At 39.8% G+C, this 26,231-nt stretch overlaps 1 protein-coding gene across 3 annotated transcripts in view; it reads left to right on the forward strand.

Moving 5' to 3' along the window:
• LDAH (lipid droplet associated hydrolase) overlaps positions 1-26,231 on the forward strand; it is a 146,579-nt gene that overhangs the window by 59,270 nt on the left and 61,078 nt on the right. Inside the window, exon 5 of one of the 3 annotated variants that reach the window (XM_070069396.1) lies at positions 708-15,601. The exons of the other annotated variants lie outside the window; for them this stretch is intronic. Within the exon in view, the coding sequence (XP_069925497.1) occupies positions 708-719 (12 nt within the window). The 3' untranslated portion in view covers positions 720-15,601. Of the gene's footprint in view, positions 1-707; positions 15,602-26,231 lie in introns of those variants that run through there. 3 annotated transcript variants of the gene reach the window in all.

Raw genomic sequence — 26,231 nt, forward strand, 5'->3', positions numbered from 1 at the left:
GCCATTAGGGGAGTGAACCAACGGAAGGAAGACCTTTCTCTCGTCTCTCTCTCACTGTCTATAACTCTCTCTGTCTCTCTCCCTCACTGTCTAACTCTGCCTGGCCGGAAAAAAAAAAATCATGGAAAATACATTAGGAAAAAACTACACATGGACTTCAGAAATTATTTTTTACTCGAAAATCAATGTATCTCTTAATTCAGTGTTCCCATCAACTTTCTGATGTTCTCTTCTACAATGTCCTTGACACTTGATGAATATTTCAACATGGAGACTTGTGTATTGGGGGAATCTTCATGTGCTATTTCTGCTAGATTCCCTTCCCATCCTTCTCTACCTTTTCTTTCTGGAACTCGCTTAATAAGATGTTAGTTTTCCTGGATTTTTAAAAAATTTTCTTTCTACCTGTTCATCTCTGTGCTTTCAGTGGGTTTCTTCTACATTCAGTCTTCCAAATTTTCACTGATTTTTTTAATTGAAGAAGGTTTTTTAAATTTTAAAGAATATTATTTATTGAGTATTGCTTTTACTTATTTATTTAAGAGACACAGAGACAGAAAGGAGCGAGAACTCCTATCTGCTGGTTTACTCCACGAATGCCTGCAAGGGCTGGGGCTGGGCTGGAGTAAGGGGCTGGGAGCTCAGTCCAGCTCTCCCATGTAGGTGGCAGGGACCCAACTACTTGAACCATCACCACTGCTTTCCAGGGTCTGCATTAGCCAGAAGCTGGAGTCGGGAGCAGAAGCCGGTGATTGAACCCAGGCAGTCTGATATGGGATGTGAGTATTGTAACCATTAGTCCAAACTGCCTCTACATGTTCTTTTGATAATCTGCCCTTCATTGATGTATTAATTTTATTTCCTAGCAAGCTATAATTTCATCTGATCCTTCATGGTCTTTCTCTCTAAGTTCCCTTTATATTTGTTTTGCTATTTTCCATAGCACAGACTTTACTATAATGTTTGCTAGTCTGTTGTTTCTTATTTACATTTAAGGTTGCATATTAAATTAAATCTGATGGCTTTCTTTGTGGGGGCTGACTTGTTGGCAGTTTGACTTCCTGCCTTCACTGCAGGGGATTAGATACAAGTCTATTTTTTCCCCAAGGACCCCAAATGCTAGTGTGATAATATTATGGGGATATTTAACTCTAGCACAGCCAAAAATTCCACTGATATGGTGAATTCTTGTATGCTGAAATGTTGCTGATAACCCCCTCCCCACGTTCTATAAAGGTGCAATCCAGGAGTAGGATCATTAATCATTGAATTGTATCTGTGGTAGTAGTAGAATTGGTATTTTGGCAAACTATCTGTTAATTTGAGTCCTAAGGAAGCACCATTTTTGCCCCTGAAATTAATACACAAATGCTCATTTTTTTTTTTAAGCTTATTGGATAAGTGTTGTGAAGAGCGTTTCCGGGGCATTTACTTAGTCAGACTGATGGTGTATATATTACAGATTGTTGTTACAGATGTCTCCTAAGTGTGTGTATATTTGGTTGTCTCCTAAGTGTGTGTATGTTTGATAGTCTCCTTGCTTGTGAGTGATTTTTCAAAGGACAAAAGGAAACATCTTCACAATAAAAGTCATAAGCCAGTGATCTGTACAACTGGCTGGAAGCACTTACAATACTTGTATATAGAATGTGCATCTTTCTTGCAGTGATTGTATTCTGCCAATAGAAGCTGTTTTCTGGGAATCTTTTCCATAAAGTTTGCACAATATTGAAAACAAAGGTTATATTTTACCTTGAAATTAAATGGAACTTAATTGAGAATATCAAAGAATTATTTCAAAACCGTTTGATTTATGTATTTTGTTTGAAAGGCAGAGTTAATAGAAACAGAAATAGAAAGAGAGAGAGAGAGAGAGAGAGAGAATGAATCATCCATCCACTTGTTCATTACCCAAATGGTTGCAATAGCCAGGGCTGGGCAAGGCGGAAGCCAGGAACCTAGTACTCCATCCAGGTCTCCCACAGGGTGGCAGGGGCGCAGACACTTGGACCATCATTCTTTGATTTCCTAGGCACCTTAACAAGGAGCTGGATCAGAAATGAAGCAGTGAGGACTTGAACCAAAGCCCAAATGGATGCCAGCATCACAGGCGACAGCTTAACCTGCTGTGCCATAATGCCAGCCCCGAGAAAGCCAAACTTTGTGTCTTCTAGTTGAGTTCTGAGGATCTAGGGTTGTACTGGGGTGGTTTCTGCAGCAAGAACCCATCGTTGTCTGGTGCTTTGTACATGGTTCATGCCACTGGCCATGCACCTTCCCACTATGCCACTCTTCCTTAGTCAAGGAGCTGGGAAGGATACCACCGCCTCATCTTAGACAGGTAGAAAAATGGTATTTTAGTGTATGGAACTGCTAGGTACATGTTTCACAGTCTTTCAGCAATGTTAAAGGGAGAAGAATTTTTTTACTGATTTCTCTGAATAACCCTGTGCTCTGTCACTAGCACTTTACTCAGCTAAGTACTCAGTGAATTTGTATCAAAAATTCTTCTCTCTTAGGCCCCTTTCAGAGAGTCCTAGGCCATGATAGAAATGAGATTCCATGCCCATTTTATATGTTTCCTTCATGCTCTTTATTTTCCATATCCTGGAACCTAGCATGTCTTATTATAAATATCTTTCCCAATAGACTTTAAGTTCTCCGAGGACTGTCTTGTTTACCACTGCATCTCCAGCACTCAGCACAGTACCTGGCATATTGTAGATACCCAGCAGATTTTCAGTGAATAAATGAACAAATAAACAACCAATAGACTGATACATGATTCTTCCTCTCAGTCATTCTGGGCCTAAGCTTTTAAAAACTGGGGTTTCTAACTTAGGACAGTCCCAATGCCAAGGCCAAACACTGTGGTTTTTTTTTTTTTTTTGGTCCCCCCCCTTTTTTTTTTCACTTTTATTTAATGAATATAAATTTCCAAAGTATGGCTTATGGATTACAATGGCTTTCCTCCCATATCGTCTCTCCCACCCGCATCCCTCCCCTTTCCCACTCCCTTTCCCCTTCCATTCACATGAGGATTCATTTTCGATTCTCTTTATATACAGAAGATCAGTTTAGCATACATTAAGTAAAGATTTCAACAGTTTGCTCCCACACAAACATAAAGTGAAAAATAATAGATGATTTTTTAAATGCTGATGAAATCAGATCAGACCTATTGTCATGTTTAATCCCAGTGAGAGTCAAGTTGGGAATTGATAATTTCTTTCTTTTTTTTTTTTTTTTTTTTACAGAAGATCAGTTTAGTATACATTAAGTTAAGATTTCAACAGTTTGCACCCCCATAGAAACACAAAGCGAAATATACTGTTTGAGTACTCGTTATAGCATTAAGTCTCAATGTACAGCACATTGAGGACAGAGATCCTACATGAGGAGTAAGTGCATAGTGACTCCTGTTGTTGACTTTACAAATTGACACTCCTGTTTATGGCAAGAGTAATCTCCCTATGCACCAGTCATGAGTTTCCAAGGCTATGGAAGCCTTTTGAGTTCACCGACTCTTATCTTGTTTAGACAAGGTCATAGTCAAAGTGGAGGTTCTCTCCTCCCTTCAGAGAAAGGTACCTCCTTCTTTGAAGACCTGTTCTTTCCACTGGGATCTCACTCACAGAGATCTTTCATTTAGGTGTTTTTGTTTTTGTTTTTTGGTTTTTTGGTTTTTTGGTTTTTTTTTTTTTTTTTTTTTTTTTTTTTTTTTTTTTTTGCCAGAGTGTCTTGGCTTTCCATGCCTGAAATACTCTCATGGGCTCTTCAGCCAGATCGGAATGCCTTTAGGGCTGATTCCGAGGCCAGAGTGTTATTTAGGACATCTGCCATTCTATGAGTCTGCTGAGTATCTCGCTTCTCATGTTGGATCACTCTCCCCTTTATTTATTCTATCAGTTAGTATTAGCAGGTACTAGACTTGTTTATGTGCTTCCTTTGACTCTCAGTCCTTTCATTATGATCAATTGTGAACTGAAATTGATCACTTGGACTAGTGAGATGGCATTGGTACATGCCACCTTGATGGGATTAAATTGGAGTCCCCTGGTATGTTTCTAACTCTACCATTTGGGGCAAGTCAGCTTGAGCATGTCCCAAATTGTACATCTCTTCCCTCTCTTATCCCCACTCTTATGTTTAACAGGGATCACATTTCAGTTAATTTTTAACACTTAAGAATAACTGTGTATTAATTACAGAATTAAACCAGTCATATTAAGTAGAACAGACAAAAAAACTACTAAAAGGGATAATGTATTAAGTTGTTCATTAACAGTCAGGGTTATGCTGATCAAGTCACCGTTTCTCATAGTGTCCATTTCACTTCAACAGGTTTCCTTTTTGGTGTTCAGTCAGTTGTCACCGATCATGGCGAACATATGGTATTTGTCCCTTTGGGACTGGCTTATTTCACTCAGCATGATGTGTTCCAGATTCCTCCATTTTGTTGCAAATGACTGGATTTCGTTGTTTCTTACTGCGGTATAGTATTCTAAAGAGTACATATCCCATAATTTCTTTATCCAGTCTACCGTTGATGAGCATTTAGGTTGGTTCCAGGTCTTGGCTATTGTGAACTGAGCTGCAATAAACATTAGGGTGCAGACCGCCTTTTTGTTTGCCAATTTAAATTCCTTTGGGTAAATTCCAAGGAGTGGGATGGCTGGGTCGAACGGTAGGGTTATCTTCAGGTTTCTGAGGAATCTCCAGACTGACTTCCATAGTGGCTTGACCAGTTTGCATTCCCACCAACAGTGGGTTAGTGTCCCTTTTTCCCCACATCCTCGCCAGCATCTGTTGTTGGTAGATTTCTGCATGTGAGCCATGCTAACCGGGGTGAGGTGAAACCTCATTGTGGTTTTGATTTGCATTTCCCTGATTGCTAGTGACCTTGAACATTTTTTCATGTGCCTGTTGGCCATTTGGATTTCCTCTTTTGAAAAATGTCTATTGAGGTCCTTGGCCCATCTCTTAAGTGGGTTGTTGGTTTTGTTTTTGTGGAGTTTCTTGATCTCTTTGTAGATTCTGGTTATTAACCCTTTATCTGTTGCATAGTTTGCAAATATTTTTTCCCATTCTGTCGGTTGTCTCTTCACTCTCCTGACTGTTTCTTTTGCAGTACAGAAACTTCTCAATTTGATGCAATCCCAATAGTTGATTTTGGCTTTGACTGCCTGTGCCTCCCGGGTCTTTTCCAGAAACTCTTTGCCTGTGCCAATATCTTGAAGGGTTTCTCCAATGTTCTCTAGTAACTTGATGGTGTCAGGTCGTAGATTTAGGTCTTTAATCCATGTTGAGTGGATTTTTGTGTAAGGTGTAAGGTAGGGGTCTTGCTTCATGATTCTGCACGTGGAAATCCAGTTTTCCCAGCACCATTTATTGAATAGACTGTCCTTGCTCCAGGAATTAGTTTTAGATCCTTGATCAAATATAAGTTGGCTGTAGATGTTTGGGTTGATTTCTGGTGTTTCAATTCTGTTCCATTGATCTATCCATCTGTTTCTGTACCAGTACCATGCTGTTTTGATTACAACTGCCCTGTAGTATGTCCTGAAATCTGGTATTGTGATGCCTCCGGCTTTGTTTTTGTTGTACAAGATTGCTTTAGCTATTCGAGGTCTCTTGTGCCTCCATACAAATTTCAGCACCATATTTTCCAGATCTGAGAAGAATGTCTTTGGTATCTTGATTGGGATTGCATTGAATTTATAAATTGCTTTTGGGAGAATGGACATTTTGATGATATTGATTCTTCCAATCCATGAGCATGGAAGATTTTTCCATTTCTTGGTATCCTCTTCTATTTCTTTCTTTAAGGTTTTGTAATTTTCATCGTAGAGATCTTTAATGTCCTTGGTTAAGTTTATTCCAAGGTATTTGATTGTTTCTGTAGCTATTGTGAATGGGATTGATCTTAGAAGTTCTTCCTCAGCCATGGCATTGTCTGTGTATACAAAGGCTGTTGATTTTTGTGCATTGATTTTATACCCTGCTACTTTGCCAAACTCTTCTATGAGTTCCAATAGTCTCTTAGTAGAGTTCTTTGGGTCCCCTAAATAAAGAATCAGATCATCTGCATAGAGAGATAGTTTGAGTTCTTCCTTCCCAATTTATATCCCTTTAATTTCTTTTTCTTGCCTAATAGCTCTGGCTAGAACCTCCAGAACTCTATTGAATAGCAGTGGTGAGAGTGGGCATCCCTGCCTGGTACCAGATCTCAGTGGAAATGCTTCCAACTTTTCCCCATTCAATAGGATGTTGGCAGTGGGTTTTTCATAGATTGCTTTGATTGTATTGAGGAATGTTCCTTCCAAACCCAGTTTGCTTAGGGTTTTCATCATGAACGGGTGTTGTATTTTATCAAATGCTTTCTCGGCGTCTATTGAGATAATCATATGGTTTTTCTTCTGCAGTCTGTCAATGTGGTGTATCACATTGATTGTCTTGCACACATTAAACCATCCCTGCATTCCAGGGATAAATCCCACTTGGTCTGGGTGGATGATCTTTCTGATGTGTTGTTGCATTCTATTGGTGAGAATTTTATTGAGGATTTTTGCATCTATGTTCATCAGGGATATTGGTCTGTAATTCTCTTTCAGTGCTGCATCTTTTTCTGGCTTAGGAATTAAGGTGATGCTGGCTTCATAGAAAGAATTTGGGAGGATTCCCTCTTCTTCGATTGTTCTGAATAGTTTGAGAAGAATTGGAGTTAGTTCTTCTTTAAATGTCTGGTAGAATTCAGCAGTGAATCCATCTGGTCCTGGGCTTTTCTTTGTTGGGAGGGCCTTTATTACTGTTTCAATTTCTGTCTCAGTTATGGGTCTGTTTAGGTTTTCGATGTCTTCCTGGTTCAATTTAGGTAGGTTGCATGTGTCCAGGAATCTATCCATTTCTGATAGGTTTCCCTGTTTGCTGGCATACAAATCCTTGTAGTAATTTCTGATGATTCTTTTTATTTCTGTGGTGTCTGTTGTTACATTTCCTTTTTCATCTCTGATTTTATTGATTTGGGTCTTTTCTCTTCTTTTTTTAGTTAGTTGGGTCAATGGGGTGTCAATTTTGTTTATTTTTTCAAAAAACCAGCTCCTCGTTTGGCTGATTTTTTGTAATGTTTTTTGGATTCAATCCTGTTGATTTCTTCTCTGATTTTAATTATTTCTCTTCTCCTACTAGATTTGGGTCTGGTTTGCTGCAGATTTTCTAGATCCTTGAGATGCAGTGAAAGCTCATCTATTTGGTGCCTTTCCAATTTCTTGATGTAGGCACCTATTGATATAAACTTTCCTCTTAACACTGCTTTTGCTGCGTCCCATAAGTTTTGGTATGTTGTGCTGTTATCCTCATTTACTTCCAGAAAATTTTTGATTTCTCTTTTAATTTCTTCTATGACCCATTGTTCATTCAGGAGCATGTTGTTCAATCTCCATGTGTTTCTGTATGGTCTAGGGATTCCTGAGTTGCTAATTTCCAACTTCATTCCTTTATGGTCTGAGAAGATGCATGGTATGATTCTAATTCTTTTGAATTTGCTCAGACTTGCTTTATGGCCTAGTATGTGGTCAATCCTAGAGAAGGTTCCATGTACTGCTGAGAAGAATGTAAAATCTTTAGCTGTAGGATTGAAAGTTCTGTAGATATCTGTTAGATCCATTTGGGCTATAGTGTCGTTTAAATCTACTGTATCCTTGTTGATCTTCTGTCCTATTGATCTGTCTATTTCTGAGAGTGGAGTATTGAAGTCCCCCAGTACTATTGTATTGGGGTCTAAGTCTCCCTTTAAGTCTGTTAACAAATCTTTTAGATAAACCGGTGCCCTGTAGTTAGGTGCATATACATTGATAATTGTTATATCTTCTTGTTGTATTGATCCCTTAATCATTATATAGTGTCCATCTTTGTCTCTCTTAACTGTTTTTGTGGTAAAGTTTATGTTGTCTGATATTAAGATGGCTACGCCCTCTCTTTTTTCATTTCTGTTGGCATGGTATATCTTTTTCCAGCCTTTCACGTTCAGTCTGTATGGATCTTTATTGGAAAGATGTGTTTCTTGTAAGCAGCAAATAGATGGGTTTTGTTCCTTAACCCAATCAGCCAATCGGTGTCTTTTAACTGGACAGTTCAGGCCATTAACGTTCAATGTGACTAATGAAAAGTGGTAACTTTGCCCTGCCATTTGCCAAAGATAAGTTCTAATATATGCTTTGAATTCCCTGTGATCTTTTGTTGTGAGGTTTCCTTCCTTTATCTTCTTTCATATTGATGACCGTGTTTCCGTGTTTCTGTGTGTAACACATCTTTAAGCATCTTTTGCAGTGCTGGACGAGTGGCGACAAATTCTTTCAATTTCTGTTTGCTATGAAAAGTATTTCACCTTCATTCACAAATGATAGCTTTGCAGGATATAATATTCTGGGCCGGCAGTTTTTCTCTCTTAGTACCTGGGCTATATCTCGCCATTCCCTCCTAGCTTGTAGAGTTTCTGATGAGAAGTCAGCTGTGAGTCTGATTGGAGATCCTCTGAGAGTAATCTGACGTTTCTCTCTTGCACATTTTAGGATCTTTTCTTTATGTTTCACTGTGGAGAGTTTAATTACAACGTGTCGTGGTGAGGCTCTCTTTTGGTCGTGTTTATTAGGGGTTCTGTGAGCTTCCTGTACTAGGATTTCTCTGTCCTTCTCCAAACCTGGGAAATTTTCTGCTAATATCTCACTAAAAAGGCCTTCTAATCCTTTCTCCCTCTCCATGCCTTCAGGAACTCCTAGAACCCGAATGTTGGGTTTTTTAATAGTATCCTGAAGATTCCTGACAATATGTTTTAGATTTCTAATTTCCTCTTCTTTTCTTTGGTCTGACTGTATCCTTTCCTGTTCTCTGTCTTCTAAGTCCGATATTCTCTCTTCTGCTTCACCCATTCTGTTTGTAAGGTTCTCTATTGTGTTTTTCATTTGATCTGTTGAATTCTTCACTTCATTATGATTTCTCATCACTATCACAGTTTCCTGTTGTACTAGTTGTTTCGTTTCATTTTGATTCCTCCTTAATATTTCATTTTCACGAGAGAGATTTTCTATCTTGTCCATTAAGGATTTCTGTAGTTCAAGAATTTGTTTTTGAGAACTTCTTAATGTTCTTATCAATTTTTTGAGATCTGCTTCTTGCATTTCTTCTATGTCATCATCTTCATAATCTTGAATTGGGGTGTCTTTTTCATTTGAGGGCATCATGGTGACTTCCTTGTTTTTATTACCTCGGTTTTTGCGTTTGGCATTTGGCATATTGGAGATATTTGGTTTCTTCACTGTGGTGCTTTTTCTTGTTATACTATGACTCTAGATTAAGTGGACTATCTGTTTTTGATGGAGCCTTAGGGCTTGAGATGGGTGTGGCCTGAGAGCTCTGTTTGGTGTGCCAAAGGTGACACTCCCAGGTTAGGCGTGGTAAATCTCTCTCTCTCTCTTTCTTTTTTTGATTCGAAAGGGAAGTAATTCCGCACAGCTGAACGAAGTTGGAGGTAGTTAGCAGGCAAATGATATACCCACAGGAGCCAGAGATTGGAAGCTCTTTCCCAAGGACCACACAGGGAATCTGTTCGGCCCTCAGAGTGGGCTCAAATTCTCCTTCAGTCTCCCACTGGGTTGCCAAAGTTACGGAATTGTAGCGTCTCTGGAGAGTGCTCACGTGAATTCCGTGAGTTCTCTCCCCCACCGTCTCTTTTTTCACAGTCTCAGTTCAGTAGCATCACAAATTTACTAGGTCCTAATCTCCTGTTAATTCGCCCCACCCAGAGTCAGGTTTTTCTGCTAGGCTCAGGGCCAGTGCAGACCTGAGGTCGCTCTGCTTATGACGTATGTCCAAGATGGCGCCTGCTCTTTGTCGTGCTTGCCCTTGAGAGGTGAGCGGAGAGAGAGAAACCCGTGTCCGTACCAGTCACCTTTTTTTTTCTCTCTCTCTCTCTCTCTTCCAGTTAGCCTGGTGAACTTTTCCCCCCCGGGGGTCGTTCCCTCTAGTCTCCTCTCTCCGCTTGCCTGCCGGTGTCTCGGGCTATTGAGGTTCGGCTCACCTCACGTTCCAGCGCTGGTGTGTTGAGTCTGCCGCTGATGTCCCGAACTGTGGGCTCCCACGCTCTCCACGCAGGTCCACTGTGAATCATGTGTTCCGGAAGAGTTTCTTCTGCTGTTTCCTCCCCTACTCTTCCTTGAACCTGCAGTATCTGCACTTTTATTAAACTATCTCTCCCCGGACTATCAGTGTGCTCCCTTCCTATTCTGCCATCTTGCCTCCTCCTGTCTTTGGTCCCCTTTTAACCAACACATAGTGCTGTAACTCCAAGGTTAGGGAATCACCAAATAGCAATTTCTTGGTCTGCAGAATCATCCCTTCACATTCTACAAAGCTTTGCCGTTGAAAACCATGAAAAAGTCTGATATGTCAAAGACCAGAGTAATCATATGATGATTTTGCAGCTGTAGACGTGAGGATAGCTTCACCCTTGTTACCATGCACTAAGTTCTGAGGCTACCTGCAGAGCACCTTTCAAGTAAGAATAACAGGTGCCACATTAAGAGATTGCTGTGCTACAGAGCAGCTCATACGGAATAACCTACAGTGAGCCTTTGAGAATCATTATTTTCTTGAATGAGTTCTTAGCAATTCTGAATCTGAATGACTCAAACAAAAGTAAATTCTAAGAGATTTCAAGCCAAAAGGGCATTTTACATTTAAAAAAAAAATAAATGTAAAGTATATAAAATTAGAAAATCTTGAGAAGCATGAGCTGTAGGAAGATTGTGAAACCAAGTTTCAAATGTTTGTAAAATCATGTTATCTGTAAATATGCAAGTATTCCTTATAATGAGCAACATGAGATTTAAATGCATGAAGTGGCATGAAACTGCATTTTTTTTTATGTTCAGGTAATTGAAAATATAGAAAAATATCTTCCCCAGAAAGACTGAGTGTAATTCACATGAATGAGAAGTGGTAATGTGGTTAGTTTCTTGAATACCATCTTAGCCAAAGCCTAGTGAATTGGCATAATTTTGTTTCAGTAATCAGTAGCTGAAGGATCTCATACTTTACTTCTTAGGATATGTTGTTAGTTATTTCTTAAGCTAAATGATTAGATACCATTGTAAAGATTGACTCATGTCTAACAATAATGGCAGTGATTAGTTCAACCACAAGGGACTCGACTACAGAGAAATTCCTTTGCCTGTAAGTATGTGGTGTATGTCATGGCTAATGGCAAGGGCTCTGAAGTCACCCTGCTTGGGTTCTTATCTTTGTCATTTTATAATTGAACTTCAGTTTTCTCTCTTGTGCAATGAAAAACTTGCTTCATAGAGTTGTTTGTATTAAGTGAGATAATGTATAGAAGTGCATTAGTGTGGTACCTAGAAACTAGTAAGCTGTCACAACCACTGTTATTCTAAGAGAGCTTGCTCCCCCTCTGTGGAGTATAATAGCATCTTACTGATGTGTCAGAGTTCTAAGACGGGATATAAGATCTCAAAATGCAAGCTTTTGATGATTAAAATATCATGGCCTTTGCAGTTTATAAACTGCATACTTTTTCAATAAGCTGAATAGGTTTGTGTTTTCAGTCTGATTGTAAGGAGAGGAAAACAGGCCTTACAGGGAAAAGGCATGACTGCGTTTAGGTCTAGATCTAACTTTGGCTGCTAGCACCTTCATCTTTGAAGGCTGTCTGATTTATCTTGAGTGTTCACTGAGATGTGCCCTAACAATGTTGGCAGTCATATATAAAGAAGAGCAGTGGGAAGCACCCTGCCATTACTTCAACAAGTGGACTAACCTAATAAGCAGAAAGGGGAGAGTAGCAGTGATGCAGTTCTTTTGAAGATGTCAAAGCACTGTTTGTTATGACTGGACTTTTTGGTCACATATAGGCATCCTATATATCTGTTGCCCATGCAGAAAAGTGGATGCATCTGTAAGAAGCTGTCTAGATGATGAAGCTGATGAAGGACTTTTTGGATTTGCTCTTTGTTTAACAGGGGGAGGGGAGAAAACCTACTTAATGAAACAGATGGTTCACGATCCACACGTGAGCATCATATGCCTTAGCCTGTGACCGTGCCTCAGATTGTTTCTTGACATCCTTTCTGAAAAATGGTTAGTAATGATAAATTCAGGGAAAAAAAGCATAAAAAGAATGTGTCCAACCCACAGCAATGCATCCAATATAGAAAGCCCCAATGTGCATATTTACTTTCCTGTACTGTTGGGGAAAACATGGTTGTACTTCATTATCAGGTTTACTCTGGTATATTTCAAATGAGAATGTGAAATTTGTGAAAATGTTTTCTGAGAGCAGAATGAATTGGCCAGCCTGGAAACCCTCTCTTTAATGAGACAGTAACATTAGAAAATGTTCTGTCATGTGTACAGATGTGGCAACCTCTACACAGCTGTGTTATAAAATTAGACATACTTTTGACCAGGGTGAGGTTTTTTTTTTGGCTTGTAGATTTCTATATGCAACATAAAAGCAATTTCTATTACTGTGAATAGGCTATCAAATTTAGCCTGTAAGTTTAATTGAAATTATTATGATAGCTATGAAAAGTATAAATTTCATGTATCAGGTAATAACTGATGTTCTTCAAAGGCAAGAGAGGAAAAGCAGTCTCATCAACTAAGTATTAGTTGTGATAAATGGTCTTTGGTCTTCTATTTTTCAGAGGCAATGAGGCATTCACAGTGTGCATTAGAACTTCCTTATTGTTTTGGTCCATTCCCATGATTTCAGATTGCACTTAATTCTCAATTTGTTATTGATAAAGATCAACCAAATATAACCCCGTGGTTGCTCATGTATTTTTAGTTTCCCTTGCATGCAGTTTTGTTTAACAAGGGTCACAGTAAAGGATCATTTATAAAAGTAATGGATTGCTTCCTGTTTCTGCCAGCTGATTTGATCAGTCTGAAGTTCCTTATGTACTGTGGGTTACATAACTAGTATGGAATCTATGTGGTACCTTTTTTTTAGTTTAATAGTAACTGTACTAGCCACTTATATCCTCTAAATCTTTGAGGACCTTTTAATAAACACAAGAAGCCCCTTATTTTGAAGTGAGTAAACTTGAAATTAAAATAACCAGTTACCATATAAGACTAAATTATCAGACTTCTTAGAAAACAGATTGTTTTCATTAATTGATTTCTCTGGTTAACTGTAGATTTGCCAAAAAGAAAAAACACATTTATTTCTAACTTTAACCATTTAAAATGTTTGTAATGTGCTTTAGCATATTTGTCTGCATTCATAAAGAGAGTTCAATAGGAAGAGAATTTGATGGCACTTACATGTCCTAGATCTCAGTGTTTTATCTACAGTGGTGTTGTGAATGCAGAGACTGAGGGGATTGGGAATAGATACACCAACTTCACATTAGTTCCTAAAATTATTTTTTTAAAGATTTATTTACTTCAAAGAGTTAGAGAGAGAGAGAGAGAGGTCTTCCATCATTGGTTCACTTCCCAAATGGCCACAACAGCCAGACCTAGGCCAATCCAAAGCCAGGAGCTTCTTCTGGGTCTCCCACATGTGTTCAGGGGCCCAAGGAGTTGGGCCATCTTCTGCTGCTTTCCCAGGTGCATTAGCTGGGAGCTGGATTGGAAGTGGAGGAGCCAGGATTGGAACCAGCACCCATATGGGATGCCGGCTCACAGGAAGTGGCTTTACCCACTACACCACAGCACCAGCCCCCTGCAATTTTTTTTTTTTTTTTTTTTTTGACAGGCAGAGTGGACAGTGAGAGAGAGAGACAGAGAGAAAGGTCTTCCTTTGCCGTTGGTTCACCCTCCAATGGCTGCCGCGGCCAGCACGCTGCGGCTGGCGCACTGCGCTGATCCGATGGCAGGAGCCAGGTGCTTATCCTGGTCTCCCATGGGGTGCAGGGCCCAAGCACTTGGGCCATCCTCCACTGCACTCCCAGGCCACAGCAGAGAGCTGGCCTGGAAGAGGGGCAACCGGGACAGAATCCGGCGCCCCAACCGGTACTAGAACCTGGTGTGCCGGCGCCGCAAGGTGGAGGATTAGCCTAGTGAGCCGCGGTGCCGGCCTGCAATTATCTTTTAACTGAGTCCCTACTCATAGTTGATTTGACTATTTAATAATATTTTGTTATAGTTGCCTGGAGGAGGGAAAAAACAAAAAGATTGAGTATTGAGTACTTAATTTCCAGTTAGTAGAGATTGCATTAAGCAATAACAATTCTCCAGAGATCACTTACGAGACATAGTTGAAAAACCTAAAAATAAGCAAAAATACCTTTGTGCTTTCAGAATAAAAAGCCCTAAGAATATATGAGCCCAAAGGTTTAAAATATCTTATTTGAAAGTTGCCACCTCCTTTTTATTCGCAAGCTGCTTTTGAGGAAGGAACAGAATTCACACCTTGCTGGCTGTTAACACGTGCAAAGCCTCCTCATGTGTCATTGTGATGTAAGGTTTTCTATCTGTTCCATCAAAGGATGCCCCTTAGTTTATGTGACCACTTTTAATCATGGGCACTCAATTCCAGTATTTTGCTACTTGAAGTAATTCTGTTTTCCAGTTTTCCCAGTTGCATTTACTGAGTGAACCTTTTCTCCCCACTGATGCTTTTATCATAAATTTAATTCTCAGATCTACTCAGGTCAGTTTTTAGACTCTCTTTTCTGTGTTCCATTGAGTTCGGTGATCTGTTTCTGGTACCAAAGAGTTTTAATTTGACTTCCTGATCTGTGTACTACTCAGTAGAGCTGCTTCCTCTACTCCTATTTGCTTCTTATTCAAAATCCCTGGGTTATTTGTACATTTTGTTTTCCAGTTGAACGTTAGCATAATTTGTCAAATTTCAAAATAAGTTTCAAGTTCTAGCATGTTAAGTAGGAATGAATTAATAGATTGATTTAGTAGTTTTTATTCCTCTTTTGCAATAGAAGAGGGGCCGGCCTTGTGGTATGGTGGGTAAATCTACTACCTACAACACCGGCATCCCACCTGGGCACCATTTCATGTCTCAGGAGCTCCATTTCTGATTCGGATCCCTACTAATGGCTTGGGAAAAGCAGCAGAGGATGGCCCAAGTGCTTGGGCCCCTGCACCCATGTGGGAGACCCAGATGAAGCTCTGACTTCTGGTTTCAGCCTGGCCCAGCCCTGAGCATTACAGCCAACTGGAGAGTGAACCACCGGATGAAAGATCTCTCTGTCTCTCTCTCTCTTGTGACTGTGCCTATCAAATAAATAAAAATAAATCTTTAAAAAAAAAAAGCAAGAGAAGAACAAAGAAATGTCCTACTGAATTATGAAGTTTTCTTTAGATAAGTGTGGTGCATTTCCTTTCACATTTATATTTAGCTATTATTTTTACATATTTTAAAAATGTTTTAAACATAAGCTGTAAATAATGATAATTTTGCCTTTCCAGTATTTATAATTCTCATTTTTTGTCTTGTTTAATCATTGATTTAGCACTTCCAGGACAATATTAACAACACAACAACTAGAACAATCCTTTTAAAATAGAAGTTAGATATGTCACTCCTATTTTCAGAATCCTTCAAAGAATCCCCAGCTCCCTCAGTAAAACCCAAAGCAGACTCCGCATCATCTCCCTCACTGCTGCCTCTGTGATTACGTGATCTTTCTGTTCTTGATGCATTGAGCTCTGGCAGTACTAGCACCTGCTCTTACCCATCAAATTGCCTTTCTCTCATATGGGTTTTGCAAGTAACGGCTCTTCCCTCTCCCAGGAGAAAACTTTCCCCAGTTATCTCCAGTGTATTCCCTAACTGGTTTTGCACAGATGTCACTTTTCATTGAAGCTTTTTGTAAATGCCCTATTTAATCTGCTCTGCCACCTCCAGCAAGCCCTAGGCCTCTTTCGTTGTTGCATCTTCTTCCCCCACCACAGGACTTAAGATTTACCAACATGATATATAGATCTTCAGAAAGTTCATGGAAAGTGGAATTAAAAGATGAGTTTGGAGCCAGCACTGTGGCGCAGCAGGTTAACTCCCTGGCCTGAAGTGCCAGCATCCTAGGTGGGTGCTGGTTCGAGTCCCAGCTGCTCCACTTCTGATCCAGCTCTCTGCTATGGCCTGCGAAAACAGTAGAAGATGGCCCAAGTGCTTAGTCCCCTGCACCCACATGGGAGACCTGGAAGAAGCTCCTGGCTCCTGGGTTTGGATCGGCACAGCTCTGGCCATTGCAGCCAATTGGGGAGTGAACCATTGGATGGAAGACCTCTCTCTCTCTCTGCCTCTCCTCTCTCTGTGTAACTCTGACTTTCAAATAAATTAATTAATTAATTAAAAAAAAAAAAAGATGAGTTTGTAGGCTCTGCACTCTGGCATAGCAGGCAAAAGCCACCACTTGCGGTGCCAACATGCTATATGTACACTGATTCAAGTCTCAGCTGCTCCACTTCCAATCCAGGTCCTTGCTAATGTGCCTGGAAAAGCAGCAGGTGATGGCTCTTATCTTTCATCTTTTTTCTTAATATCTATTCCAGTAGATATGAGGTGATATCACATTGTGATTTTCATTTGCATTTCTCTGGTAATTAATGATATACGGAATTTTCCTGTATACCTCTTGGCCATTAGATGTCTTCCTTTGAGGAATATCTGTTTAGATCTTTGCCCAGTTTTTAATTTGTGGGTTTTTTTTTTCTCAATATTGAGTTGTGTTAATTTCTTAAATATTTTAGATATTAACCCCTTATCAGATATATGAATTAAAAATATTTGTCCTCATTCTGTGGGTCATTCCTACTCTACTGATTTTCCTTTGCTGTGCAGCTTTTTAGTTTAATATGATTCCATTTGTCTAGTTTTACTTTTGTTGCCTAAAGCTTCAGAATCATAGCCAAGAAAAATATTTCCGAGACAATGTCATGGAGCTTTTTTCTCCTATGGTTTCTTCAAATGGTTTCATAGTTTTAGGTCATATATTTAAGTATTTAATCCATTTTTAGTTTACATTTATGTATGATATGCAACAGGGTCTCATTTTGTCCTGCGTGTGGATATCCACTTGTGCAAACTTCATTTATGAAAAGGTTCTCTATTACCCTATTGTCTGTTCTTGGCACATTTATTGAGCATCAGTAAACGGAGCTCTTCTGGGCTCTCTACTCTATTTTGATCTATGTGTTTGGTTCTTTGCCAGTATCATGCTATTTTGATTACTATAGCTTCTTAGTATAGTTTGAAGTCAGATAATATAATGCCTCCAACTTTGTTCTTTGTACTCAAGATTGCTTTGACTATCCAGGGTATTCTGTGATTTTATACACGTTGGGTTTTTTTTTTCTACTTTGGTGGAAAAAAATATCATTGAAACTTTGAAGGAGATTGCATTGAATCTGTAGATAACTTTGGGTAATATGTACATTTTAACAGTATCCTTCTAATTCGTGAACATGGAATATCTTTCCATTTACTTGTGTCTTCTTTGCTTTCTTTCATTGGTATTCTATAATTTTCGGTGTGCAGGTTTTTTACCTCCTTGGTTAAATTTATTGTTTATTATTTTAGTAGTTATTCTATATTGGATTATTTTCTTGATTCCCTTTTTTAAATTTTATTTAACAAATACAAACTTCATGTATTTCATATATACAAATTTAGTAACGTAGTAATTCTTCCCACCTTACTCTTCCTCCTACCCACACTCCCACACTTCCTCCTCCCTCTCCTTTTCCCATTCTTATTTTTTACAAATTAATTTTCAATTAACTTTATACACATAAAATTAACATCACACTAAGTAAAGAGTTCAACAAATAGTATAAAGATTAAAAACCTGTTTCTCAACAATTGAGATAAGGGCTTTTCAAAATCATCACATCTCAAAGTGTCAATTTCCCTTCAATAGATTACTTTTTAGGTACTCTTGTTTCTTACCACAGATCAGGGAGAACATATGGTATCTGTCTTTTTGGAACTGGCTTATTTCACTAAGTACAGTGCTTTCTAGTTGCATATATTTTGTTACAAAAGACAGAATTACATTTTATCATACTGCTGGGTGATATTCCATAGCGTATATATACCATAATTTCTTTATCTAGTCTTCAGTTGATGGACATCTAGGTTGATTCCATATCTTAGCTGTTGTGAATTGAGCTGCAATAAACATGGGTATACAAATCACTCATTCATATGCTGATATTTGGGGGTCATAGATTTAGGTCTTTGATCCATTTTGAATGGATTTTTGTGTAGGAAATAAGGTATGAATGTGGAGATGCAGTTTCCCCAGCACCATTTGTTGAAGAGACTGTCCTTGCTCCAGGGATTGATTTTAGCTCATTTGTCAAAGATAAGTTGGTTGTAGATGTGTGGATTGATTTCTGGAGTTTCTATTCTGTTCCATTGGTCTGCATGCCTGTTTTTTTGCCAGTACCAGGCTGTTTTGATTAAAACTTCCTTGTAGTATGTCTTAAGATCTGATATTGGCCAGCGCCGTGGCTCACTTGGCTAATCCTCCGCCTGCGGCACCGGCACCCCAGGTTCTAGTCCCGATTGGGGTGCAGGTACTGGTCCTGGTTGCTCCTCTTCCCATCCAGCTCTCTGCTGTGGCCCAGGAGGGCAGAGGAGGTTGGCCCAAGTGCTTGGGTCCATGCACCCGCATGGGAGACCGGGAGGAAGTACACGGCTCCTGGCTTCGGATCGGCGCAGCAGCAGCCATGGCAGCCATTAGGGGAGTGAACCAACGGAAGGAAGACCTTTCTCTCGTTTCTCTCTCTCACTGTCTATAACTCTCTTTCTGTCTCTCTCTCTCTCACTGTCTAACTCTGCCTGGCAAACAAATTAAAATTAAAAAAATTAAAATTAAAAAAAAATAGATCTGGTATTGTGATGCCTCCAACTTTGTTTTTGTTGTTTAAGATTGCTTTAGCTATTCTGAGTCTCTTATGTTTCCATATGAATTTTAGCATTGTTTTTTCTAGATCTGAGAAGAATGCCCTTAATATTTTGATTGGGATTGCACTGAATCTGTAAATTGCTTTTGGTAGTATGGACATTTTGACAATACTGATTCTTCCAATTCATGAACATGGAAGATTTTTCCATTCTTTTGTATCTTCTTCTGTTTCTTTCTTTAATGTTTTGTAATTTTCATCATAGAAATCTTTGACATCTTTGGTTAAATTATTTCAAGGTTTTTTTGTTTTGTTTTGTTTTGTTTTGTTTTGTTTTGTTTTTTAGCTATTGTGAATGGAACTGATCTTATAAGTTCTTTCTCAGCCATGGCATTGTCTGTGTATACAAAGGTTATTGATTTTTGTGTTAATTTCATATCCTGCCACTTTACCAAACTCTTTTATGAGTTCTAATTGTCTCTTAATGGAGTCTTTTGGATCCCCTATATATAGAATCATGTCATCTGCAAATTGGGATAGTTTGACTTCCTTTTTCCCAAATTGTATCCCTTTGAATTCTTTTTCTTGCCTAATGGCTCTGGTTAAAACTTCTAGGAAATTATTGAATAGCAGTGGTGAGAGTGGGCATCCTTGTGTGATTCCAGATCTCAGTGGGAATGCTTCTAACTTTTCCCCATTCAATAAGATGTGGGCTTGTCATAAATTGCCTTGATTATGTTAAGGAATGTTCCTTCTATACCCAATTTGCTTAAGGTTTTCATCATGAAAGAATGTTATATTTCATCAAATGCTTTCTTTGCATCTATTGAGATAACCATATTGTTTTTGTTCTTCAGTTTCTTAATGTGATGTATCACATTGATTGATTTGTGAATGTTGAACCATCCCTGTATAGCAGGGATAAATCTCCACTTGGTCTGAGTGAATGATCTTTCTGATGTGTTGTTAGATTTGATTAGCTAGTATTTTGTTGAGGATTTTTGCATCTATGTTCAACATGATATGGTCTATAGTTCTCTTTGTTGCATCTTTTTCTGGGTTAGGAATTAAGGTGATGCAAGCTTCATAGAAGTTTTGGAGGATTCCCTCCCTTTCAATTGTTTTGAATCGCTTCTTTAAAATCTAGTAGGTGCTCACTTCAGCAGCACATACACTAAAAAGTCTAGTGAAGCCATCATCAGTGAAGCCATCCAGTCCTGGGCTTTTCTTTGTTGAGAGGGCCATTATTACTGATTCAATCTCCGTCTTGGTTATTTTGGTCTTTTTAACTGTTCTATGTCTTCATTTCTCAATGGTGTACTCTATGTGTCCAGGAATCTATCCATTTCTTCTAGGTTTCCCAATTTGTTGGCCTACAGCTCTGTTGCTAATTTCTGTGGTAACTGTTGCTACATTTCCTTTTTCTCTGATTGTATTGATTTGGATCTTCTCCCTCTGATTTGTTTTGTTTTGTTTTTTTGGTTGGTTCGGCCAATGGTGTGTCAATTTGGTTTATTTATTTATTTTTTTATTTGACAGGTGGAGTCATAGACAGTGAGAGAGAGAGACAGAGAGAAAGGTCTTCCTTCCTTTGGTTCATTCCCCAAATAGCCACCACAGCCAGTGCTGCACCAATCCGAAGCCAGGAGCCAGATGCTTCTTCCTGGTCTCCCATGCGGGTGCAGGAGCCTAAACACTTGGGCCATCCTCCACTACCCTCCCAGGCCACAGCAGAGAGCTGGACTGGAAAAGGAGCAGCCGGGACTAGAACCCGGCACCCATATGGGATGCTGGCGCCGGAGGTGGAGGATTAACCAAGTGAGCCACGGCGCCGGCCAATTTTGCTTATTTTTCAAAAAACCAGCTCTTCTTTCCCCTGATCTGCTGTGGGTTTTTTTTTTTTTGGGGGGGGGGGGGTTTCAGTTTTGTTTTTTTCTTCTCTAACTTTAATTATTTCCTTCCTCCTACTAACTTTGGGTTTAGTTTGTTGTTGTTTTTCTGTGTCCTTGAGATGCATTGATAGCTCATTTATTTGGTGCCTTTTCCAATTTCTTGATGTAGGTACCAACTACTATATACTTTCCTCTTAACACTGCTTTAGCTGTGTCCCATAATTTTTGATATGTTGTATTGGCATCTTCAAAAAATTTTTTGATTTCTTCTAAGACCCACTGTTCATTCAAGAGCATGTTGTTAAGTCTCCGTGTATTTGCATATGTTCTAGAGATTCTTGAGTTGTTGATTCCAGCTTCATTCCATTGGGGTCAGAGAAGATGCATGGCATGATTTTGATGTTTTTTAATTTGATGAGACTTGCTATATGATGTATCCTAGAGAAAGTTCCAGGTACTGATTAGAAGAATGTGTTTTCTGAAAATATGGGATGAAAAGTTCTGTAGATATCAGTTAGATCCATTTGGTCCATAGTGTCAATTAGCTCTGTTGTTTCTTTGTTATTTTCTGTCTAGTTTATTGGTCCATTGATGAAAGGGGGTTGTTGAAGTCTTCCCTTACTATTTTCTTGGAATCTGCCTCCCTTTAGATCCATTAACATTTATTTTAAATAGTCATGTGCCATGTAATTGGTTGCATATACATTTATTATCGTCTCATCTTCTGTTGAAATGATCTCTTAATCATTACATAGTGCCCTTTTCTGTCTCTGTTAACAGTTTTTGTATTAAAGTCTATTTTGTGTGATATTAGGATGGCTAGACCATTACACACAGTCAGCTGTGTGTCTAATAGAGATTCTTTGAATGTAATCTGACGTTTTTCTTATGCACATTTGATAATCTTTTCTTTATATTTTGCTGTGGAGAGTTTGACTACAATGTGTCGTGGTGAAGCTCTTTTCTGGTCATGTCTATTACTAGTTCTGTGTGCTTCCTATATTCAGACATCCCTTTCTTTCTGCAAATTGGAGAATTTTTCTGTGATTATTTCACTAAATAGGCCTTCTAATCCATTCTCTCTTTCCATGCCTTCAGGAACTCCTAAGACCCATATGTTGCATCATTTGATAGTATCCCATAAATCTTCAATACTGTTTTTATTTCTTCTTCTTTTTTTTATCTAAGTGAAAAATTTCTAAAGACTTGTCTTCTAGCTCAAATATTCTTTCTTCTGCATCATGAAGTCTGTTGTTAATGCTTTTCAATGCATTTGTATTTGATCTATTGAATTCTTCATTTCTAATATTTCATTTTTATTTTTATTTCTCTTTAAAACCTCGATTTCATGGGAGAAATTTTCATTCATATCATGTATGGATTTCTTTAATTTATGGATTTGCTTCTGAGTAATCCTATGATCAGTCTTTTGAATTCCATTTCCTGCATTTCATCAATCTCTTCATCTTCACATTCTAATATTGAAGTGGTATTGTGATCCTTTGGCAGGGGGGAGGGTGAGATGGGTGAGGCATCTAGTCTTTCTTAATATGGTTTCTTGAGTTTTTGCATTTATTTTTAGGCATTGTGGAGATTCTTGTTGGTTTTTTTCCTCTGATGGCTTTTATCTTTGAACTACACCTCTGTGGCTTAGTGGAATTTCTGCTCTTTAAGTGAATACCCAGAGGTGTGTGTTAGGTATGGCCAGGGAGCTCTGGTCAGTGCACCATGGTGGAGCAAGTATTGAAGTTGGGCATGGTGGATCTCTTCTTGTTAAGAGAAGCCACCTCTGTTGGCTTGATCACACCCTTACTTCCTGTCTTCCAAGATGAGTGATGAGTGATGCCCTCACCTTGGAGAGGAGTGTGTTAGCCCTCAGTGGATGTAATACTCATCTGTGCTTCCATATGGACTGCACAGAGGATCTGTGCATCCTCAGTGTGGGCCCGGATCCCACTGCACTGATGACTCCAGGCAATCAGGGAGCTCTGAACATGTGGAGCCGCTCAGTGATTGCCCAGATACCCAACTACATCCTGTGCCCTCTCATGCAGTCACAGTGTTCTTACAGTCTCAGCACCCAGGGCTCCCACAGTCACAGGGTGCAAAGGATCCACCCTGCCCTGCTTGCCTGTTCCATCCACAAAGTGGCTGAGGGATTCCCAGAGCCTGGTGTCTATGGCTGGTCCACCTAAGCATATTGAGCCCTGGAGCCCCAGAAACTGATTTTTTGAGAGGGTGGGGGCACCTCACTGTCTTATGTGGGTATTCAGCTTCCTGTCAGTCCTCCCAGCTAGACTCAAAGTCAGTGGGGAATGCAGATTTTTCCCTCTGGTAAAATCCCACGTGCATTCACAGTACCCACAGGCTGCAGCCCTACTTGTTTCACAGTCATGCTGGGAGCACACAAGAGTCCGTGCAGGCAATAATAATGCCAGAATGGCTTCTTCTCCCCTCCTGTTACCAGGTGAGTGCAGTAGAGCTACTGCAGTTGTCTCAGCTGAGAAGATGCAGACTATTCCCGCCAGTTGCTGGGTATGCACACACAAGTCCTGCAGCTGATGCCACCTACTCATGTCCAAAGTGGCACCTGCCCTCTCACAGCTGATTGCTGGGCACCATTGTGGTGGGGGGTGGGGAGAGAGAGATGTGCCTCTTTTCTTTTTCTCTGGGTGGGCGTGTGCCCTGTTCCCCTCAGAGCCCTGGGCCAGACTCAAAGACAGTGTAGTCTGTTAGGCTTTCCCTCCAGCTGTATCAGCAGTGGCACAGGCCGCTGCCGTCTGATAATCGCCTTGCTCTCCAAAGCTGGCACTTTCTCTGGCTTAGGGCTGCTGGGGTCGTTTGTTGTGTTTGTGCTGGTTGCTGCACGTCTGTACCTTCTACATGGATCCAGGCATCTCTCCTGCTTCCACAGAATCTCCACTGCAATTTTCCCTGCAACATTCCCCTGAGAATGCACTTTCTCACTTTTTTTCTTTTAAATATTTTTGCCTAGCCTAGAGCACACTGTCCTGTCGCTGTTCTGCCATCTTGGAGTTGCTTTTTCAGATTGTTTATTGTTAGTGTCTGGAAACATTACTTATTTTTGTGAGTTGACTTTTTATTCTGCAACTTTAAAATTCATTTATTAGTTCTAACAGATTCTTGGTGGACTCTTTAAGGATTTATATATATATGTGATCATGTGATCAGGTTATCTTCACATGGAAAAACTTAACTTCTTTTCCTTCCAGTTTGGATGACTTTTATTTCTTTTGCCTAATTGCTGTGGCTGGCATTTGCAGTGCTCTGTTGACTAGAAGTGGTGAGAGGCATCCTTGTAATATTCATGACCTCAGGGAAAAAGCCGTCACTCCTTCAGCACTGAATATCATGTTAGCTGCGCATTAGTCATATATGGCATTTATTGTATGGGGTGCAATTTGTTAAGGGATTTTTACCATATAATGATGTAGAATTTTGTCAGATGCCTTTTATTCATCTATAAGGTTAGCATATGATTTTTGCCTTTTATTTTTTTTAAAGATTTTATTTCTTTATTTGAGAGGTAGAGTTACAGACAGTGAGAGGGAGAGAGAAACGTCTTCCGTTGGTTCACTCCCCAGATGGCCATAATGGCCAGAGCTGCACCGATCCGAAGCCAGGATCCAGGAGCTTCTTCTGGGTCTCCCATGTGGGTGCAGGGGCCCAAGTACTTGGGCCGTCTTCTACTGCTTTCCCAGGCCACAGCAGAGAGCTGGACTAGAAAAGGAGGGACTAGAACTAGCGCCCATATGGGATGCTGGCGCTGCAGGCAGAAGATTAACCTACTGCGCACGGCTTGGGCCCCTGCCCTTTATTTTTATATGTTGTATCATGTTTATAGTTTTGCATTATCTTATTATTTTATACCTTTCCTATTAAGATGGTAAGAAAGAAGAAATGGGGAAATCTGAAAAAATGAAAGCACTGAATAGGATTTTACGTGTTCATTTCAGATTTAGATCCAAAATACTAGCAATTACTTTATATGAAAATATATTTAATGTAATAAATTGTGGTTTTTTAAAACATTTATTTATTTGATAGAGTTACACAGAGAGAGAAGGAGAGGCAGAGAGGAAAAGTGAGGTCTAACATCCGCTGATTCACTCCCCAATTGGCCACAACAGCCGGAGTTGCGCCAAACCAGAGCCAGGAGCCAGGAGCCTCCTCCGGGTCTTCCACGTGGGCACAGGGGTCCAAGGACTTGGGCCATCTTCCACTGCTTTCCCAGGCTATAACAGAGAGCTGGATCAGAAGTGGAGCAGCCAGGACTCAAACCAGCACCCATATGGGATGCCAGCACTGCAGGCAACGGCTTTACCCGCTACACCACAGCACCGGCCCCATAAATTGTGTTTTAAAAACAGATTATTAGATTTAAATAGAGGGGAAATGTACAGCTTTATCTCTATACATAAGGTGATAGAAAGGTAGAAAATAAAAGAATGGAAAAAGTTACTATACCTTATAAAATCTAACCAAAAGAAAGCTGCTGGTTATATTATACAAAATAAACCTGAAGGAAAAGAAGCATTATTAGAGATGAGAAGAGAGTTACTTAATAATTATAAAAACTTTACTGTACCAAGTACTAATAGTATCAGAAATTAAAGAGATAACATCACTCCTAGTGGTATAGAAATTGAAGTATAATAGCAGGATACTATAAATAACTTAATGCCCATACTTTGGAAATTTAAATGAAATGGACAAATCCCTAGGAAAAGATAACATCAAAGCAGACTCAAGAAGCAACCAAAAGCCTGCTTTGAATGAATCAGTACACAAAATTCTTTCTCAAAATTAAACTCCAGACCCAGATGGCTTCACTGGTATACTCCATGAAATATTCTGAGGATCGGGGCCAGCGCTATGGCGCAGTGGGTTAGTGCCCTGGCCTGAAGCGCCGGCATCCCATATGGGTGCCAGTTCTAGTCCTGGCTGCTCCTCTCCCGATCCAGCTCTCTTCTATGGCCTGGGATAGCAGAAGATGGCCCAAGTCCTTGGGGCCCTGCACCCGCAAAGGAGACCAGGAAGAAGCTCCTGGCTTCGGATCAGCGCAGCTCCGGCCATTGCAACCATCTGGGGAGTGAACCAGCAGATGGAAGACCTCTCTCTCTGTCTCTACCTCTCTCTGTCTTTCAAATAAATAAAATAAATCTTTAAAAAAAGAAATATTCTAGACTTGTTTATGTGTCAAAGGGAGCACATAAACAAGTCTAGTACCTGCTAACACTAACCGATAGAATAAATAAAGGGGAGAGTGATCCAACATGGGAAGTGAGATACCCAGCAGACTTACAGAATGGCAGATGTCCTAAATAGCACTCTGGCCTCAGAATCAGCCCTAAAGGCATTCGGATCTGGCTGAAAAGCCCATGAGAGTATTTCAGGCATGGAAAGCCAAGACACTCTGGC

This window comes from Oryctolagus cuniculus, chromosome 2 (genome assembly GCF_964237555.1).
Source record: "Oryctolagus cuniculus chromosome 2, mOryCun1.1, whole genome shotgun sequence".
Classification (NCBI taxonomy): Eukaryota; Metazoa; Chordata; class Mammalia; order Lagomorpha; family Leporidae; genus Oryctolagus; species Oryctolagus cuniculus.